The sequence below is a fragment of the Lemur catta genome, chromosome 1 (genome assembly GCF_020740605.2).
Source record: "Lemur catta isolate mLemCat1 chromosome 1, mLemCat1.pri, whole genome shotgun sequence".
NCBI lineage: Eukaryota > Metazoa > Chordata > Mammalia > Primates > Lemuridae > Lemur > Lemur catta.
Window position 1 is genome coordinate 75,762,214 of NC_059128.1, and position 22,177 is coordinate 75,784,390.

Genomic DNA, 22,177 nt, shown 5'->3' on the forward strand with positions numbered 1-22,177 from the left:
CTGCTGTCAATGGTGGACTAGGTGGTTTAACCAATCCTTATGGAGAACAAATAGAAACATATACATGATACACTCGTTTGAAGGCATCAGAGAACTACTACCCAGTAGAGAATTATGGAGCCAAGAACAAAAAAAAAAGGAATCCCAGACAGGTAAGCCTACTATGTGGTATACTTTCCCATAATTATCTCTAGAATTTTTCCTATACAATGTCTAGCATATAATTTTAAAAAATATGGAAGACCACATCACAAGACTGAAAACCAACACAAAGGACAGATAACAGAAAAAAAAAAAACCCAGAGGAGATCCACACAATGGAGATATAAAAAAACAGACTTTTAAAAACATGCTAATTTAATTTGTTCATATACAAGATTGAGAGTATCAGTGGTGTATTATAAAAGAACCAAGGGGAATTTTTAGAACTTAAAAATTCAGTAGATGGGTTTAATGAGAGATTAGATGTAGGTGACAAGGAAATTAGTGAATGGGATGATAGGATAGAAGAAAATATCCAGAATAAAGCATTGGAGAAACAGAAGAATGCAAAATGCAACACTTTTAGCCAGATGGAAGCATAAATATGTAGGAAGAAATGAAGATCAAGAAAAACAGTGAGCATGTAATATGAATAAATCAATAAATGTAAAATGTATAAATAATAATGTCTCATGGGATTTAAAATACGAAAAATATAAAAAATCAACAGCATGTAAGTCTAGAGAAAAGGGATGTAGTTAAAGTATACTGAGGCCCTTGTACTATCTAGGAAATATTAACAGTATTGATTTATATTACTTTTTTAAAAGTTAAGAATGCTTGTTGTGTTCTCCAGATTATCTTATCTACTAAAGAATAAAATGAATATATAACTAGTGCTATGGTTTGGATGCATCCCCTCAAAGTTCATGTGTTGAAAACTTAATACCAAAAGTAACAATGTTGAGAGGTATGACCTTTAAGAGGTGATAAAATCATGAGGACAGACCCCTCATGAATGGATAAATGTCATTATCATAGGAGTGGGTTACTACTAAAGGATAAGGTTAGCCCCTCCGTCCCCCACCACACATGCACCACCCTACCCCTCTTTGTACTCTTCTTGCTCTTCCACACCTTTTGACGTGGAATGACGTAGCAAGACAGCCCTCATGAGATGAGAGCCCCTAAACCTTGGACTTCCCACTCTCTGGAACTGTACGAAATAAATCTCCTTTATTAATAAATCACCAATCTCAGGTATCCTGTTATAGCAACACAAAGAAAGACTAGCACAACTAGCAAGCTAAGAGAGGGGGGGAAAAATAATAAAATTTAATCAATCCAAAAGGACATAAGAGAGAAGAAAAATTGAAGAGGTGAAACAAGTAAAAAACAATCAGCAAAGCAGTAGATTTAAACCTCAACATATCAATAATTACATTCAGAGCACAGCTGGGCGTGGTAGCTCATGCCTATAATTCTAGCACTTTGGGAGTTGAGTTGGGAGGAACCCTTGAGCCCAGGAGTGTGAGATGAGCCTGAGCAACATAGCAAGACCCTGTCTCTATAAAAAATAAAGAAATTAGCCAGTCATGGTGATGTTTGCTATAGTCCCAGCTCCTTAGGAGCCTGAGGCAGGAGGATCACTTCAACCCAGGAGTTTGAAGCTGCAGTGAGCTATGATGACGCCACTATACCCTAGCCCAAACAACAGAGCAAGATCCTGTCTCAAAAAAAAACAACAAAACACAAATAATTCCAAACAAAAGACATGAAAGATACTTTAAATGTAGAAAGCAGAAAAAAAAGGGAAATGAACAAATCTATAATCATGGTATAATTTAACATACCTCTCTAAGTCAGTGATAGAATAGACAAAAAAAAAAAAAAATCACTACAGATACAGAAGAGCTAAACAAGTCAACAAACTTGACCTAATCAAAACACACATAATACTGGGCGGAACTGCAGAATACCTATAATTTTCAAACACACAAGGAACATACAAAAACTGACCATATGCTAGGCCATAAAAACAAGATTCAACAAGTTTCAAAGCATTAAAATCACAAAAACTATGTTCTCTTACCAGAATGGATTTCAGCTATAAATTAATAATAAAAAAAAAGGCACCTGGAAAATCCTGTTGTTTGAAAATTAAAAATTATACTTTTAAATAAACAATGAATCAAAGAAAAACTTGCAATGGAAGTTAGAGATTATTTTAAACTGAAAGATAATGAATATGTGACACATCAAAACTCTGGATGGCTAATGTCACAGAAAGCAATTAATTCCTTTAAATGCACACATTTTAAAAGCTGAAAATCAATACTCTAAACTCCATCTCAAAGCATTAGAAAAATAAAAAAGCTTAAAAAGAAAGTGAAAAAGAGAAGTAGAGAAGAAAATGATATAGAAAACATATAGAATAACCAATTTCAGGAATAAAAATTGGTACAGTAACTATTAATATAACATAAATCACATTTCATGGGGAAAAAGAAGGAAGTCAGAAGAAACAAAGAGGAAGTTAGAGGCACTAATCACAGCAGAACCATGAAGAATATTACCTTAGATACCTGACAAATAAAATGAACCTTCAGAGTCCACATCTATGTTCTATAGGGAAGTGAACACATTTCTGACAACATAAAAAAAGCAACTGTAATTGAAATAATAAATTAGCTACGGCAGGGGCCAGCAAACCTTATTTGTAAAGATTCTAGGCTTTACAGTCCACACAGTCTACATCACAACTCAACTCTGCTACTGTACTGCAAATAAGGCATAAGTAATACCTAAATAAAAGTGTGGCTGTGTTCTAATATGTATGTATTTCAATTTCATATATCACATCTTAAGAAATATTCTCTTTAAATCAATAATTTAAAAATGTTAAAACTATTTTTAGCTTACAGACCATACAAAAAAAAAGTGGCAGATTCATAAGTAGAATTATGACCTAGCAATCCAAAGGTATACACCCCAAAGAAGTGAAAAGAGGACATGTATTCAAACAAAAGACTGCAAACAAATGTTCATAGCAGTACTATTCACAACAGCAAAAAGTATTAACCAATGAATGGATAAACAAAATGTGATATATACATATAATAGAATATTATTTAGCCATTAAAAGGAATAAAGCACTGAACGAACATATGCTACCACATGGGTAAACCTCAAAAACTTTATACTAAGGAAGTCAGAATAAAAGACCACATATCGTATGATTCTATTTATATGAAATGTCCAGAATAAACAAATCCAGTGCCAAAAAACATATTTGTGGTTGCCAGAGTCTGTAGGCCGAGGGGAATAGGGAGTGACTGCTTAATGGGTAGGAGGTTTCCATTTAGGGTGGTGAAAAAGTTCTGGAACTAGATAGCACTGATGGTTGCACAACATTGTGAATTGATTTAACGCTGCTATACCATACACTTTAAAACAGTTAAAATCGGGCCAGGTGCACTGGCTCACACCTGTAATCCTAGCACTTCCAAGCCTGGTATTGCTTGGGTTCAGGAGTTCGAGATCAGCCTGAGCAAGAGCGAGATCCCATCTCTATTAAAAATAGAAAAGACTGCTGGGAGTGGTGACACATGCCTGTAGTCCCAGCTACTTGGGAAGCTGAGGCAGGAGGATTGCTTGAGCCCAGGAGTTTGAGGTTGCAGTGAGCTAGGCTAACGCCACTACACTCTAGCCCAGGAGACAGAGCGAGACCCTGTCTCAAAAACAAACAAACAAACAAGACAGTAAAAATGGTAAATTTTATGTTATGTGTATTTACCACAATAAAAAATATTTGGGGCGATAGAAAAAAAAAAATCAAAGATGTGGCAACCAGAATTGGCCCACAGGCTATATTTTACTAATCCCTAAACTAGACTTTCAAATAGAAGCTCAACATACAAATTAAAGCTTAGTGTCAGGCATAGGTATAAAGTCAAAGGAGAGATACCAATCACACTAGTAGTACCACATTGCCATCTATCAGCCAGTGGAGGAACTATTGAAAACTTAAGTGGTTTGATGAAAATTTTTTATAAGGCTTTTAATTTTTCAACATCCTGATTGTTCAACATGTACTGAACATTATATGAAAAAAAAGAGGGAGAAAAAGATGGTGATCTCCATATTCCATATGACAAACAATTCAAGAATATTCAATAAATTATCATAGAATAATCTCATCATCATCTTAGACGAAAATGAGTCAGTCAAGTTAAAAGCTATATACCTAATATGTCTTGTAAACAGTTTCTATATCTACAATTTAGCCACAAAGATAGAACAACAGCCATAAAGCTGCCCCCAAGTGGGAAATTCCAGATAATATCCTATTCCTTACAAAGCATAAGCCTCCCATCTCCACCATACTCCAGGCCCTTTAAACTACATCAAACTGTTACGTAGACCCAAAATTAGACAGATCATGTCAACAGCTCTTGATAAGTATTTCATAAAATCCTCCTGACCATGCCCCTTTAGGGACAGAAGACATAATTACCTCATTTTCCCCCCTTTTAATTTGCAAACAAAATGATAAATCCTACCCATTCTTTTTTATTAATACATCCCTACAACTTTCTATCACTAAACCCTTGTTTAAATCTTGTCCATGTCTTGCCCAACCCGAGACAACATACTTCCCTGATGATCACTTCCTACCTCAAACTCAATTCTTTCTCTCAAATTAGTTAAATCAACTTTCACATTATTTATTTTAAACATTATGAGCTGGACGAAGACCAAAGATCAGCCTTTACAGTAAAAAAAATGAATTATTTATGAATAGATTTGAAGGGAGGAAGCAACATCATAAATTATAGGATATGTGTCCTAATGATATGATTTGTCAAAATCTATGCTAAACGAAACAAGGTAGACATGTTCTATCATGGCAGTTTGACCAGAAGTGTCAATTCACGTTGCTAAATGTAAAATATCATCTCTTATTGCTCCCATCAATAACTTTTATAGTGAATATATGCAAGGTATTTTGGAAACAATGGAAAAAATGTAAAACGATTATGAGGAAACAAATTAGTAAAGGAGCAAAAGAAGAGTCAGAAAGCTTATTTTAAACAGCAACAGATTTTTTTGTTGGGCTGATTTTTACCTTAAATTTAGGAACAAATCTTGTAAACTCCTGGTGCCAATTGTTAAGTGTAGAAGCAGGTGAAATTATTAAGAAAGGTCCCCAAATGTTCTCTCTCTGTAACAGAAAAACTGGGTCAGCCAACTGTAGAAAAACTGAAGATATTTAATATTAATTATTAATGAAAAGAGCAGTTTAAGAATAGGAAACACATTATAACAAGAGAAATAGTGCCTAATTCCCAAATCTGCACAGTAAATAATAATATACTATGTTAATAATAACAACATAAGCAAAGATATAGCTTGAGAAAAAAATACCAAGCAATTACTACCCTTTCTGGCCTCTTATAGGGCTTAGTTTATATCATTCACAAAGCATTTACAACAAACTTGCTTAAATGTATTGTTTTTTCTTATACTAGATTATCATAATAATTTTATGATTACTTAATTGGTATACAGCTTTTGCTTTTTTCAGTGTTTTAATTTTCTTATTTAATTCTCACAATACTCACTTTATGCTCACTTTACAGAAGAAGAAACTAAGCCTCAGAGAGTTAAAGTGAACTGACTAGAAAAGAGATTAAGTGAATTGCCCAAGTTTATGTTGCAAGTAAGGACAGAGTTCAGACGTGAATCAAGGTCTTCTAACTACAGTGTCCTTGCCACTACACTGGTGGTAATCAATACGGAGTGGGAGGGAGTTTATCAAACCACACATGCTCAAAATAGTCCTAGCCTTCTTGAAAACCAAGAAGTTATACTATACCATCCCCTTGTAAAAAGCCTTGAGGGCAAGGATTAAGTGCTACTACCTTGGTATGCCACAGAGTGTAGGGAGCATAGTGCTTTGCAAGTAGCTAATTCTCGATGGAAAATGACCCTAAATTCTGAAAAGAGGAAGACAGAAAAACTGCATCTACCTACCTCAGCCAGATGGGCCAGAAGGGCAATGCTCTGTACTGTTTTACCAAGGCCCATTTCATCTGCAAGAATGCCGTTAATACCCTGAAAAATAAAATACATGCTCATTACCTCGTGTTTTATCACATAGGGTTCAACCTAATGCCAAAAGTAACTATCCAGGGTAATAGACTTGTTCAAACAAATGTGATTAGAAACCAAGCCCAGTGGCTCACACCTGTAATCCTAGCACTTTGGGAGGCTGAGGTGGGAGGATTACTTGAGGTCAGGAGTTCTAGATCAGCCTGGGCAACACAGTAAAACCCCATCTCTACAAAAAATTTAAAAATTAGCCAGGTGTGTTGGCACAAGCCTTTAGTCCTAGCTACTCAGGATGCCGAGGTAGTAGGATTGCTTGAGCCCAGGAGTTTGAGATTGCAATGAGCTATGATGATGCTACTGCACTTTAGCCTCGATGACAGAATGAAACCCTGTCTCAAAAAAATTAAAAATAAATAAATAAAGATAAAGCTTTTTAAAGGGCTGAAATATAAAACATTATCTTGTACTCATTTCACAATTACATTGAACTGATGACTTCAGGAAAACAATAAATGGAGAGAATTAGTAAGGTAGCAAAAGTCAGAAAGCTAAAATTCACCTGTTCATAGAGATTGGCCAACCAATTCATGCCTTTCAGCTGATAACCTTTCAATTTGCCATTAAAAATTGTGGGCTGTGGAATATCTTCACCAGCCCGGATAGATGGATTTGCTAGGCTATAACTCTCCCCAAAGCCAGTGCCAGACTTGTTTGCAGCCCGTAGGGCAGCTGCTCGACTTTCTTTTGCATCTTCATCAAATGACCTTGTCTGGAAAATTTTAAAAAGTAGAAGAAAAATATAAGAGGAAAAAATATGAAATGCAAATAAAATTCACAGTAACAACATATCTATCTATCCTGTGCTAAGAAAAATAACTGGAACAAAATTTCTGACAAAATAATCTGATAATATAATATGATATGTATAAAACATTATAATAAAGTATATTACTCATTTAGTTAATATAACAATTAATATATATAATATAATATATACAATAATATAACAATTATATTATTAGCTTCAAGGAACTTGTTAAAGATTTGATATAAAATTTGTTTGGTTAGGGGTGGTTGGGGGAAGGTTGTTCCATGTCTATCCTCGACTTGAACCCTGTCAAAGTTAGTCTCCTATGCAGAAAATTGCATTTTCTTTACTTAGTTCAACCTAACTGCAATTTCATTCTGATTTTATTAAACTCACTATATCATGACTAACACAGAGCAAGTTATCACTAAAGTGAAAGAAAATAATAACTTAGCAGTTTTTTCCAAGTATGATAAAGCTTTCTCAATAAACCAAGAGTATGGGGGTCTTTTTCACTAAATAACCACAATATATTTCATACTATATTACCCCTGATAACTCAAGAGGAAAAAAAATACAAAAACTATTCTAACTTTAAATCAACACACTCCTAAAACTTAGGCAAGTGAATGCCAGTTTTTCTGCCTTTCCTCAAGTATTCCTACGACTCTAGACAGAAATGCAGCCCCCAGGACTCTATACACATAATCACACACATATACAAGCTGGCCAGTGCCTTTATTAAAACTGAAAATATGACTAAGACTAAAGGAAGACCACCTAAGTAAAGGATTGTGAGGTACTTCCAGGGCCAATTACACGATACCTTTTCATTTTTAATACTTACCCGAGCTTGGTGAATATGGTAAGCATTTTCAGCATTCTTCAGGGCCTGGGCTTTGAAATGGTTACTATCTGAAAAGGAAAACTTGTAGATTATCATACTTCATCAATTAATCTCCTTCAAAGATGCAATTCACACAACATGTGTGGACCACTAATTCCCTCATTCCCCTTATCCCTAAGCGCACAGAAGGTGGGGGAAGAGAAAGGCTAAATTCTTAGATGTAAGGAGCTAGAAGTGTAATGGAGGCAGAGGGCTACCATGGTCTTCAGTAGCCAAAGCTAGCTCACAAAAACCACCTGAGGTCCACTATCTCTCAGCCCTGGGGTTTCTTCTTTGACTTGATGCCAATTGGCAGGAAAAGCAAGACACTGAGGATTCAAATTTTCATTATGTTTATGCTGGGTGAAACTATTTAAACAGAAGACAGACAGATGTATAACTCCCAGGATACTCTAAAACACTTCCACTCTTATTTCTAGCTCAACATGATCTGAATCACTACTCTCTGTGAAATTCCTTTCAAATGTCACCCCAATTCCTTCCTCCCCTTTCAGTCACGAAAATACCAAAACTAAACACTCTCTTTCTCATGATTGCATAACCAACAATCTTGTTATATGAAAGATTATTTTTCTCTGATCAAACATGTTCACTGAATTCAATTCACCTTTTATTTCTATTAACAAATCACAACAGGCCGGGCGTGGTGGCTCACGCCTGTAATCCTAGCACTCTGGGAGGCAAGGCGGGTGGATTGCTCAAGGTCAGGAGTTCGAAACCAGCCTCAGCAAGAGGGAGACCCCCGTCTCTACTACAAACAGAAAGAAATTATCTGGCCAACTAAAATATATATAGAAAAAATTAGCCGGGCATGGTGGCGCATGCCTGTAGTCCCAGCTACCCAGGAGGCTGAGGCAGGAGGATGGCTTGAGCCCAGGAGTTTGAGGTTGCTGTGAGCTAGGCTGACGCCACAGCACTCACTCTAGCCCGGGCAACAAAGCGAGACTCTGTCTCAAAAAAAAAAAAAAAAAGAAAAACAAATCACAACAAATAAAATTTCCAAATTTGCAAGATCACATAACCATACCCTTTCCTTTTTAAAAATTCTTCAGTAAGTTATTTTATAGGCTTGTTTTATAGAAACATACACTTTCCTAACTCCAATACAATAAATCCCCCTTTTCTGATCAATATTACCAATGAAACAGGATAATACTTGCAAGAATTAATAATGTATATAACATTGTATTTGAAAAATCGGGGTATCCACTTCCTCTAGCTCCTAATTCAGGACTCACCATAATCCTCCTGTGTGATGTTAACTACCACACCTCCACCAATGTCAATTTGTCTCTGGGTAGAACTGTCTTCCAGTTTCCTTAGGATTTCTTCCTGAATACCATCATGACCAATGTCTCGTTTGCGACTCATGAAATGGGCATACAATTCTGTCTGGGTGATTAAGAAGTTGAGTTTTCGCTGTTGCCTCTTCGCCTAAAGGGGAGAAAAGTTGAAAATGAAAATAGAGACAAATCATCAATTATATTCAAGAAGTCAGCAGAATTCACCAAACCTTTATATAGTTTGCATACAAGTCCTTTACAAATCCTTTACTTTTATAAAGGCAAAAATTGCTAATGAACAATTTTATTTTAGTAAAGTCAGTGGCACTAAAAGCAATGAATAACTTTCATTCATAGTATAATAATGACCTGTGTTTTGCTCTCCTTTACACTATGTATCTTTTATCCATTACTTACTCGCTATATTATTTTATATAGTGGCACTGAGACATCAACTAAATTCAAACACCACATTCTATTTTATAACCTTGGTGGCAGATACATGTGTATAGCCTTATTATTTTTAAAAAGGTAAACATGTCAAAAACTTGTTATCTATCACTGAAAGTCAAAATAAGTGGCAAAGAGCTACGCATTATACAGTATTTCAATATAACATCATATGAGATTAAGAGGCCAAAGGAAGAAAACACTCTCCCCAAAACAATCTACAGTTCATCTGTGATTATAACAGCTACAAAACATGAATAAAGACTGATTATGTGTGTGCAAAAATTTTTTTTTTAATGTGAGAAAGCTAAGTTAAAATTGCCTCTGAAATAAGCAGGAAAGAAAAATAATCACTGTGTCAATAAATAAAATTATTCCTAAGATAAACAATAAAATGAATAAACAAAATCATCCAAAAGGCTAAATTATATGGAATATAGCGCACACTATAAACACCAAATTAAAGGCATTGTTTTGAATACCTATTTTAGAATAAAATATATATGAAGTATACTTGATTTATCCTTGATCTACCTCCCCACAGGAAAAATAATAAAATAAGGAACACAGCAAAAAAAGGACAAAAGTCCAAAACTATATTTTACAAACTAATAAGCTATATAAAATTACCCTTTCTCTTTAAGGCTTTATAGCACTTGACCAGATTCTAATTAGAAGAAAATCTGAGAGAAAATGAGAGAAAATTGAAGTTTTTCTCTTTTTGTTTCTTTAAACACATAATGTGACATGTTAAGAAGTTTTTCTCTTAATGGATGTTCACGAGTTAAAGCTAAAGTGCTATCAAGAAAAACTTTCTAAAGTACAAGAATTAAGAAAATGAATAACATTTCCCTTCATATTAAAGTAGTTAACTGCCACATGTTTAAATGAACAATGTAAATTTTTTCTTTTTAATTTTTTTTAGAGACGGGATCTCATTCTTGCACAGGCTGGTCTTAAACTCCTGAGCTAAAGCAATCCTCCTGCCTTGGCCTCCCAGAATGCTAGGATTACTTACCACCGCACCCAGCCTGACCAATGTAAATTAAGGGAACAACGAAAGTACAGCAAAGTTTTATTTCTCTCTCTCTTTTTTTTTTAAGACAGAGTCTCACTCTGTTGCCCGGGCTAGAGTGCCATGGCATCAGCCTAGCTCACAGCAACCTCAAACTCCTGGGCTCAAGCTGTCCTCCTGCCTCAGCCTCCTGGGTAGTTTGGACTACAGGTGCATGCCACCATGCCCAGCTAATTTTCTTTGTTTGTTTCTATTTCTGCCCAGTTAATTTTTTCTATTTTTAGTAGAGACAGGGTCTCGCTCTTGCTCTGGCTGGTCTCGAACTCCTGACCTCAAGTGATCCTCCCACCTCAGCCTCCCAGATTTCTAGAATTACAGGTGTGAGCCACCATGCCCAGCCAGCAAAGTTTTATTTCAAAAGTTAAAAGATACATAAATCAGCATAACCACAGAAGAAATTCATATCAACTAGCTATCAACAAAATTGAGAGAATCTAGGTCTCACAAATCTAGATTATAAGGCAAGCCACTTAAAAATTTAAAATTCTTGGGGAAGGGGGCGAGAAAGAAAAAATAAATAAATAAAATAAAATTTCCAAATGCCTCTAAACTCAGTGAGTTAAATAGTCCCAACAGCATCAAATGTTTACACTAATTTAGTAATACATTTATTTTATGTGCAAAGATACAAGTTACTCAAGGGACTTAAGAGAACTGAGCAAAATCCTTATTTATCCTCAAAGCCATGATAAAGAAGGGAAGATCAAGAGTTTAGAAGGGGCTCCAAAGCTGTACTTTGACAAAAGTTACTACCTATATCTGAAATAAAACATCATCCAAACCACTGATTCCCTTCTTGCTTTAAACTTCCACTTTCCTTCCATTTTTCTTAACTATTTTACAAATGGCAACATACTGACTTTGCCCTCTTGTTCCCTCCTCTTGCTTCCCTCAACAATATACACAGCCTAGATCAGCTGACATCAGGTCTAGCAAAAGTAGTGGCTGCAAATTAAAACAGTAAAGTAGGTGGGGGGTGGGTCTCAGAAAACTAACGTAATCATCCACTGTCCCTATCTGGCTCTAAATTTGGGATCTAGCCCTTAATACTCAACAAATCAAAACTACAGGCCAGGCGCAGTGGCTCATGCCTATAATTCTAGCACTCTGGGAGGTTGAGGCAGGAGGACTGCTTGAGCTCCAGAGTTTGAGACCAGCCTGAGCAAGAGTGAGACCCCATCTTTACTAAAACTAGAAAAAAAATTGCTGGACAACTAAAAATAGAAAAAATTAGCTGGGCATGGTGGTGTGCACCTGTAGTCCCAGCTACTCAGGAGCCTGAGGCAGAAGGATCGCTTGAGCCCAGGAGTTTGAAGTTGCTGTGAGCTATGTTGACGCCACGGCACTCTAGCCCGGGCAACAGAGCAAGACACTGTCACAAAAAATAAAACAAAACTATAGCCAGCATCTGGAAACAAGCCAAGATGAACTATAAAATGCTTTCTTTTCTTTTACTCATGCGTTGTTGAAGAATAAGGCTGCAGAGAATACAGGAAGATAGCATAGAAGAAAAGAGGCAAAGATCAGCAGGAGGGCATTACCGAAAGAATAAAACCAGAATTAGTTTACTGGAGTAAAATCTCTACCTTCAAGTTAAGTCAAATTGACAGTTTCATTGGTTAGATGTACAATTTTCAAATTGCAAACCAATCACTTGATATGGCTGTAATAATTAGGGTTTTCGAAATTTTATGCTTTTGCCTTACCTCCCGCATTTCCTCATCCAACTTCCGCTGTTCCAAAGCTTCCTTTTCTGCACGTTTGCGGTGCTCCTTCTCCACCTTCTCATATTTCTTCCAGTACAGAAGCATCTCCTTGGTGAGGCGGCGGGCACGAGGCAAAGTCTCCTTACAGTTTTTCTGGGCCTGCAAGGCAGCTCGACGCACCTCCTTCATGCACTGGTGGGCAAGCTGCAAACAACATCATTATCACAACAGGGCAGACCCAATACCACAGGATGGTTCTCCATGGACTCTACATCATTCCTTAATCTGTTTGGTACAAGTAGTAATCCCATGGCCACATCTCTTTCTCTCCCAACTTGATTAACGTCCCCGTATAGTAATGTGACCCAGACCCTGCAGTAATATCAGGGATAAGAAATCTATCCACATCTATCACTTTAGAAGATAAAACAAAATATAATGACTAAGAAGGCCCTAAGACGTGCTAGGAAGTTACAAAGTGTTATCACACACATCAATAATAATAGCTATCACCACTTATTATATGTTCAGCACCATTTTAACATATATTAAACTAATTTATCCCTCACAGAAACCCTATGAAGTTGGTATTACCGCAATCCTCATTTTATAAATGAGAAAAATGGTTTAATAAGTAGTGCAGGGAAACACAACTAGTAACTTTACCTCCTCTGATCCTCAAAACAACTCTTAAAGGAAGTTGTGTTATTTCCTTCTAAGGGAAGAAATTCACAGCATCATTTCTTAAAGAATAGATATTCCAGCAAAACATGAAATGGAAAATTTAAAACTACAATTTTACCTTTCGGCTATTGGTGAGAAACAGGTTACGAGCTGAAGCTTTCTGCTTGTTGGCCTAAAATATTTAAAATAATATTTCATTTAGGATTAACTTTTGAAATAACATTATGTAGACTGACATTGTCTTTTATTCAATTCCTAGAGGGTGGGAAAAATAAAATGTCAAAATGAAAAACAAAAGAAACTGTCAAGCCAGGCATATACGTAAGATTAAAGTCATCCAGATGTACTGTCTCAGCATTATACATAAGGCTATTAAAGAAGCATTAAGAAGAACAAGCTAGTATTGCAGCTGTCTTAAATAGAACTTTCTGCATACTTTTGGAAAGAATTTAAGTTATATATAAGGCTTTAAGTGGACTAGGAAAATGTGACACACCCAAACCTTAGCACCATCCTGATTAAAACATGCTGCTTTCCAGGGCCAATCTACAAAGCTGACAGAACAGGGCACTCAGATACAGGAATCATTAGGAGAAAGGTAAAAGAGTTTCCCAGGTTGTGATTCTAGACCCATCTCCAGCCAGGGCCTCCTGTCACTATTAATCAATTTCTGCCACCACTTAAGCTTCAGTTCCAATAAAAAATTCAAAGGCAGACCTAACACAAGAGGACCCAGCAGCCCACAACCCATTCTCCAGCTATTTGTGTCCACTAAAGTGTAAAAAACAAACCAAAAAAAAAAAGGTCAATAAAGAAATCTCACTTCCCTAGCTACTCTTGCATACTGACTTTATCCATATGGACTTCAGTATCAACTTGTCCAAAGTCATAAAATATCATAATTATGAAATATCCAATTTATAATGAAATATCCTGCTCATATCAGCATTAAATGTAATTCATCATTAAGGGTATGATGCAAACAATTAGGGAATCTCAGTAAAGGGTATGTGAACATTCCTTGCACTATTCTTGCAACTTTTAATTTTGTAATTATATCAAAATGAAATGTTAGCAAAACCAAACAAAAAGAGAAAAAAGAATGTTTATACATGTTTCTTTTTTAAACCATTCACATTTATTTCTAGTGCCTGTAATTATCTGCAACTTTCAAGTGTTTATAAATTCTGTAAGAAACATATCATCTCCTTCGTATTTTTGTTTTCTCTATTATCACCTATCAATCTGCTGTCAAATCTCTATTGCTATTCTTAAGAAAACTGCATTCCTTCCTCTAAGAGGTTTCCATCCATTTTTCTGGCCAAGGAGCATCAGACAATAACTCTCTTGTGAATTCTGACCAAATTCTAGAAAAAATAGTTAATAAAAGAATACTGCTCAGAATTCTCTTAATTCCAACAGATTAGTTTCCTTTCTGAATCCCTATTTGTATAGGTATCTAGCTGTCATAGCTCCTCCTTAGAGGATAAGGAGAGAAAATATTATCCACATCCCCCTCTACTGAAGCCACTCACTTACCTTTGGGAGTTCCTTTTTCACAATGCTGAGCCATACTTTCCTGCGACGAGCATTAAGCTGCTCAATGGATAAGTGCTTTTTCTTGGTGCCAGGGGGAGGTGCATCATGAGAAAATTTCGCAAAGACTTTGGTCTGGTGGTGATGACGACGAGGGGATTCTTCAGAGGAAAGTTCTTCATCTCTTCTTCTTTTTTTCTTCACTTTTTTCAACTTGGCTGCAAAGGAAACAGATGCTAACAAAGTTGTATTTCTCCCCCACCACAGGAGATAGTCACAAAGAAATTTTATCATTTTTAGAAAACTGAAGGTTCTTTCCTTATTCCACCTGAGAATGGCAACATTTATCTCTTTATCTAATCAGGCCCATGAATATTCCAAGAGGAAGATCTCACCAACCTAGAAAAGAACACTAGACATTTCCTGTTTACATGAAAGAGAAATACAGAATAAAACCTGAGTACCCAATTTCTTTTGAACTCGACAGTAGGAAAGGAGGTTTATGAAGAACCACAGGCTCAAGTAATAGTCACAAGATTAATATGTATTCAACTACAGTGTATATCTAAAGCCTTAGAGCTAGTCAGGTGTTCCTCCTACCTTATACCATTACTCTCTAATCCTACCTGGTCTTTAACAAAGCACTAATAATCCTGAAGATAATCACTAGTTTGCTGTGCTTTTTTGTAATTGTTTTGAATCAATTAATATGTACTATACAAAAACAAAAATCTGGCCAGGCATGGTGGCTCATGTCTATAATCCTAGCACCCTGGAAGGCTGAGGCGGGGGGAGGATTGCTTGAGCTCAGGAGTCAAGACCAGCCTGAGCAAGAGCGACACCCCATCTCTACTAAAAATAAAAAATTAGCCAGGCATCATGGCATGCACATGTAGTCCCAGCTACTCAGGATACTGAGGCAGGAGGATCACCTAAGAGTTGGAGGCTGCAGTGAGCTACGATGAGTCACTGCACTCTACCCAGGGCGACAGAATGAGACTCTGTCTCATAAAAAAAAAAAAATCCTGGTGAAAAGGTAGCTTGTAAAAAAAAAAAAATAACAGTAAAAAATAGTCATAAGAATGAAATCTTATTTCTACCTGGTGGCTATATAAAGTGGCTAAAAAAAAGTATTAATTGATATGACACTAAGAATTGTGGGAGAAAAATCATACATGAAACAGAAACTTAATTTGGGTTGGTGGGAGGGTATGGAGGATGAAAAAACACAGAGATAAACAATGAGCAAGTGGGAAAAAGTGAAGAAGACCAAAAAGAGCCTTTCTGAGTAGAGTTCATACTTTCAGAACAATAAAATATGCCTTACATAGATAGTTTAAATTTTTCCCATCATGTTTTCTTCCTGATTTCCAGCTGCTCTGAACTCAGCAAGAGAGGAAAGGACATTTCCTGGCAAGTATGCAAACAAACAATACAGACGATCACCAGGAGGTGATCTATTTTAAATCACCTCTAACAGCAGCAACTATAACTTATTCCTAACACATTGAGTTACTTTTCATACTTTCCTGAGCATAACCAATTTTCTCCTATCTCAGAATATTTTCAACATTTGTAGAGCATGTAGAAGAAAAAAGGAATAAAATAATTTGCCCAAACGTTTAGCTAGGAATCTGTGTTCTTAAGTCTTTCCAATTCTAGAAAAGACCATAACCCAAATATGAAATGAAGTTAATAACACAGTCAGCCCTTCATATCTGTGGGTTCTGCATCCATGGATTCAACCAAGAGAGGATAAGAAATATTTGGGGGAAAAAAATGAATAGTTGTACCTGTACTAAATGTGCACAGATTTTTATCATTATTCCCTAAACAATACAGTATAACTACTTACATAGCATTTACATTTTATCAGGTATTTTAAGTAATCTAGACATGATTTAAAGTATATGAGAGGATGTGCACAGGTTGTATGCAAATACTACACCATATAATATAAGGGACTTGAGCACCCCTGGATTTTGATATCTGCTGGGGGTGGGCCTTGAACCAATCCCCCATGGATACCAAGGGACAACTGTACTTACTACTAATTAGAAAGAGGAGACTAGGGTTTTTGAGATAAAGCAAATTTCTACCATATGGATTATATATAAAGTCCAAACACACTTGCAAGCCACACACAATTCTGAAACTAAGAATGAATAAATATGGAAGGCAGTTCAACATGCTCACCTTTAAGTTTCTTTTCCTCCTTGAATTTCTTTTTTTTGGGTCCAAGTAGGTGCCGCTGTTGCTCATAGAAAGGGTCATGTGTGGAGAGCAGGCCTGCACTGTAGTATTGATATTGCTGCAACTGAACCAGGCAAAGACCATGATGGGTCTGTCTGTATTTTATAGCACAGCCTTCAAATCATCTTTACTACAGAAAGCTGAGCCAGAAGAAATCATCGCTCTTAAATACAGTATTCTTCCCCAGAAAAGAATTTAGTCCATCAAAGGAAATTATTTCCTTAACTTAAAAACAAAATGAGTTCAACTGCTATGCAGAGGACCAGTTACTCAAAATAATTAAAGAAAGGAAAACTCTTCATGCTTCTGAATTTCTATCAGAATATTTACTTAAAATTATATACATTTGAGAGATACAATTAATTCCTTGTAGAAAGGTATTCCCCTGGAAATTTCTCAACAAGAAATAACCCATATTTCTACTACCAATAGCTCCTCAGAGTTACAAAGGCTCCTGATGTTGCTATTCTGGCTCTTGGTTTTACACTTGCTTTTAATGGTCACCAATCATTCCAATTCTTGACCCTTTCAAGTCTCTTCTCTCCTCATTTCCCACCAGAATTCTAACATATGAATAATTTTACTCATCCAAGAAGTGGCAAATACATGCAAGCACTTCACTTCAATTGACCCCTAAATCTCTCATTAATTTTGTCTGACTTATTACTAATGCATAAATATGAATATAAATTAAAATTAGGTACTCCACTGTTGAATCTCTTTCCTGGATTATAACCAAATGAATTGTTCAAGGACTGAAACTAAGATGAAAGAGCAACATGGAGTACTATTACTAGGTCCTATGTCAAAGGTCAAAATTAAATGAACATTCATCAAGTTAAATATTTAATGTCTGTGAACTCTCCTCTATGGATGTTTTACTTCAAGTTAAAAAACAAGCAAATATTTGGATCACCAAGTGCCTTAGCACTGACCTTTATGAAGGAATTCTGCCTGAATCAAAATGGTCAGATATTTTGTTTATCACTTCTATAGGTTGATATGCTTCAGCCTATTATTCAAAGCTCCCTGAACTAACTTTGGATGTAAAGTAATAGCTGGAAAATTATTAGGTCTTCAAATATGCTGTTGCTCATTATGTACAATGTACAATACTAGTGGAAAAACTCAGAAGGCTCTGGTGACAGTGTTTAAATAGTTGTCACTTAAAACTATCATAGTTTTAATGTTAGTGTGTGAAGAAAGGGAATTTTGCATTAAGAAGCAACCACTACAATGTAAAACATTCTGACAGTTCCTCAAAAGATTAAGCATGAAATTACCATATGACCCAGCAATTCCTCTGCAAGTATATTACCAAGTGAAATGAAAACATAGGTCCGCACAAAACTTCTACGCAAATCTTCATAATAGCATTATTTGTAGTACTCAAAAGTTCATCAACTAAACAATAGATAAACAAAATATGGTACAAACACAATAGAATATTTGGCAATAAAAAGGAATGGAGTACTAATACATGCTACAACATGGATGAACCTTGAAAACATTACACAGAGAGAAGCCAGACATAAAGAATCACATGTTTTATAAACTGTTTGTATGAAATGTCCAGAATGGGCTGCCTGGTGCCAAGTGGGATGAAGAAAATGAGGGGCACCAGCTAAGGGGTATAGAGGGTTTTTTTTATACGATGAAGTGTTCTGGAATTAGACAGTGATGACAGCAATACAACTCCAAGAATATACTAAAAATCAGTGAATTGCATACTTTAAAAGGTAAATTATATCTCTCTATGATCTCAGTATATGTGAATTATATCTCAATGAAGCTATTAACAACCACCACTAACTAAACAGTTAAAATGATGTATCCCTTAATGACTATAAACCAGAGAGTGAGTACCCAGTGTGAAGGTCTGTTTCTCCTGAAACTCTCACCTCTTTCTCTTTACTATATTTATTTTGGTGAAGTTTCTTATATTTGTGTAGTCTAAGCATGTTGTGAAGTTCTTCTCTGCTGAGATTGAGTTCTTCTTCATCATCATCATTGTCTTCACTCTGAGAATCTGCCTCACTAGACTCATCACTTAGCAGAATGCTCTGAAAAAGGGCAAAAATAGTAATATAACTTTTGCTGTGAAGCATTCTGTTTATAATCCAAGCATTTATTTTTTCCCAGATCCCAAAAAAAACAACAAAAGCAGCTAGGACAGTCATTTCAATTTCCCTCATCTTTTTTTCCTTTTGTTTTTTTAGACAGAGTCTCACTCTGTTGCCTAAGCTAGAACCATGGCATCAGCCTAGCTCTCAGCAACCTCAATCTCCTGGGCTCAAGTGATCCTCCTGCCTCAGCCTTCCAAGTTGGTGGAACTATACAGGTGCTCAACACGCCTGGCTAATTTTACTATTTTTAGTAGACACAGGGTCTCGCTCTTGCTCTGGCCGGTCTCGAACTCCTGAGCTCATGCGATCCTTCCCCCTTGGCCTCCCAGAGTGCTAGGATGACAGGCGTGAGCCACCGCACCCATCCTCAATTTCCCTTGTTATACACCTTATCAATTCAACAGAAAAACATGAGGATCTTAATTAAATCTAGTGAGCACAAATTAAAGTGCAACAAAGTATGGGATATGCTATAAACAGCAAAAATACTAAATTGGTCTAAGTACTTACGCTATATATAAGATATTCTAACCAAATGTCAAATACCAAGGAAAAAAATCAAAACAAAACAAAAAAACTACCTATAGCGTATGAAGGAATATAGAAAGCAAGCTATTAAGGCTAAAAAATGAGAAACAACCCAAATACCCACTAATTGACAAATAGATAAACAAAATATGGTATATCCAGACAATAAGATATTAATATTATTCAGCCATAAAAAGGAATGAAGCACTAATGGGGCCTACAACATGAAGAATCTTGAAAACATTTTGCTCAGTGAAAAGAAGCCAGTCACAAAAGGCCACGTATTACATGATTTAATTTATATGAAATGTTCAATATAGGCACATCAATAGAGACAAAAAGCAGATTAGTGGTTGACAATGGCTGAGGAAAGTAGAGAATGAGGAGTGACTACTAATGGGTACAGGATTCATTTTAGGGTGTTAAAAATGTTCTAAAATTAGATTGTGGTAATGGCTGTACAATTTTGTGAATATATTTTAAAACCACTAAATTGTATACTTTAAAAAGGTGAATTTTATGGCAAGTGAAGTATAACTCAATTTTTCAAAATGAGATAGCTAGCATAACAATTTCTGCACACCCAACAATCTAAAATCTTACTGATATGGAGCAAATCAGACCTTTTACACATGAGCCTTTTAAAGGGCCTAGTGATGATAATGAAGGTTTTAAATTGTTTTGAATACTTCACAGAAAAAGTATAAAATAGAGAAATAATTAGTTTCAACACAAGAAATACTATCCTCATTTCAGTTTGGCCACTGACAATAATCTTAAAGAGTATAAACGAAGCCGGGCGCGGTGGCTCACGCCTGTAATCCTAGCACTCTGGGAGGCCAAGGCGGGTGGATCGCTCGAGGTCGGGAGTTCGAGACCAGCCTGAGCAAGAGTGAGACCCCCCCCATCTCTACTAAAAATAGAAAGAAATTATCTGGCCAACTAAAAATATATATAGAAAAAATTAGCTGGGCATGGTGGCGCATGCCCGTAGTCCCAGTTACTCGGGAGGCTGAGGCAGTAGGATCGCTTAAGCCCAGGAGTTTGAGGTTGCTGTGAGCTAGGCTGACGCCACGGCACTCACTCTAGCCCGGGCAACAGAGTGAGACTCTGTCTCAAAAAAAAAAAAAAAAAAAAAGAGTATAAATGAGATTATACCACTCCTCTGCTTGTAAACATTCCAACGGCTTACAACTATAACTTAAAGTAAAATACAAATTCCTCAATTTGGTATACAAGGCCATTCTGTGATCATACTCTCTAACTTCATCTTCTACCATCCTCCTCATTCACTGTGCTCCAGCAATATAGACCTCCTTTTCCCCTAAACATAATAAGTTGCTTCTTTCCTAAGGACAGTTGTTCCTGTTGGCTAAAATGCTATTACCTTAGACCTTAACATGGTTCTCTCTGAACATTCATAAATCAGTTGAAATGTTACCTCTTTAAAGAAGCTGTCTTTATTTGTTTATAGGCTTACTCATTGCCTGCCTCCTTTAGAATATAAGCTCCACAGGGCAGGAAACTTGCCCATCTATAACAGTATCTGGCACATGGATGAACTCTAACAACACTGATGGAAGACAGATCAACTATCCTGATTACAATGTGAGCCCATGAGGCCAACGATCAATTTTTTAAATCCCTTTCCCCACAGGGATTTATAATAGGTTGTGCATTCCTACTCTGAAATTCTGATATGCCTCAAAATCTAAAACTTTCTGAGTGCAAACATGATACCACAAGTGCAAAATGCCACACCTGACCTCATGTGATGGGTCATAGTCAAAACACTGGTGCACAACAGAGTTTATTCAGTGTTCCCAAGGGAAAAATAAAATTACCTTCAGGCTATGTGTATAAGGTGTACATGAAACATAAATAATATTCATGTTTACAGACTTGGGTCCCACCTCCAAGATATCTAATTATGTATTGCAAATATTCCAAAATCCAAAAAAAATCTAAAACATTTCTGGTCCCAAGCATTTCGGATAAGGAACACTCCACCTGTACTCAATGTTTGCTAAAATGACTTCATTGACTCTTCCAGATTTTCTCTATCATCTCTTCACAAAACCATATCCACTATAAAAGACTAACATCTGGAAAAACATCTGTCCATGTGCAAAAATGACTGATAACTTTCCCGTCTATTAATAATGTTAGTAAATTATTTGAATTACATTCTGCATTATCCCTTACCTTTAGCCACTTTCTGCTTTTCTTCAACTTAGAGAAGTTATATAAATTCCCCTTGTCAGATTTTGATTCTGTATAAATAAACATAAACAATAAAAAAATTAAAGGATGACTGTTTCAAGATAACTGATAGTCCAAAGAGGGATGTTATATGACACTGACCTGACTGTAGAACTCCATTCAGGGAATATGTGTTTAACATTCCAGAACTGCCTGCTCCAGAAGTTTCACCAAGCAATGAATTTGGAGGTTCTTCCTTAACTTGTATTAAGGGATCCCCAGACTGGGGCAATAAGGGATTGCTATCATCCAGTCCATCTTCACTGTCATCACTATAAATTGAAAAATGATGAATCCACAATCACAGCTGACCCATCAAAATATTCTAATTTAAGATAGAAGAACTGGACATTTTACAGCAGAAATCTATCCTTTAAATAAGTTGAATATGTTTTATTTGAAAGAAGGAAAAGAATATACCAAACATAACAAAAATCCTAAAATACTTTAATCCAAAAATCTA

General features: G+C 36.1%; 1 protein-coding gene across 1 annotated transcript in view; it reads right to left on the reverse strand.

The window, feature by feature from the left end:
* INO80 (INO80 complex ATPase subunit) overlaps window positions 1-22,177 on the reverse strand; it is a 115,680-nt gene that overhangs the window by 72,462 nt on the left and 21,041 nt on the right. Inside the window, exons 3-14 of the mRNA XM_045536394.1 lie at window positions 21,817-21,986; window positions 21,658-21,725; window positions 18,700-18,861; window positions 16,742-16,862; window positions 14,549-14,763; window positions 13,128-13,181; window positions 12,326-12,529; window positions 9,050-9,245; window positions 7,752-7,819; window positions 6,656-6,865; window positions 6,019-6,099; window positions 5,111-5,206 (exon numbers count right to left, since the gene is read on the reverse strand). Coding sequence (XP_045392350.1) covers window positions 5,111-5,206; window positions 6,019-6,099; window positions 6,656-6,865; window positions 7,752-7,819; window positions 9,050-9,245; window positions 12,326-12,529; window positions 13,128-13,181; window positions 14,549-14,763; window positions 16,742-16,862; window positions 18,700-18,861; window positions 21,658-21,725; window positions 21,817-21,986 — 1,645 coding nt within the window. The remainder of the gene's footprint in view (window positions 1-5,110; window positions 5,207-6,018; window positions 6,100-6,655; window positions 6,866-7,751; window positions 7,820-9,049; window positions 9,246-12,325; window positions 12,530-13,127; window positions 13,182-14,548; window positions 14,764-16,741; window positions 16,863-18,699; window positions 18,862-21,657; window positions 21,726-21,816; window positions 21,987-22,177) is intronic.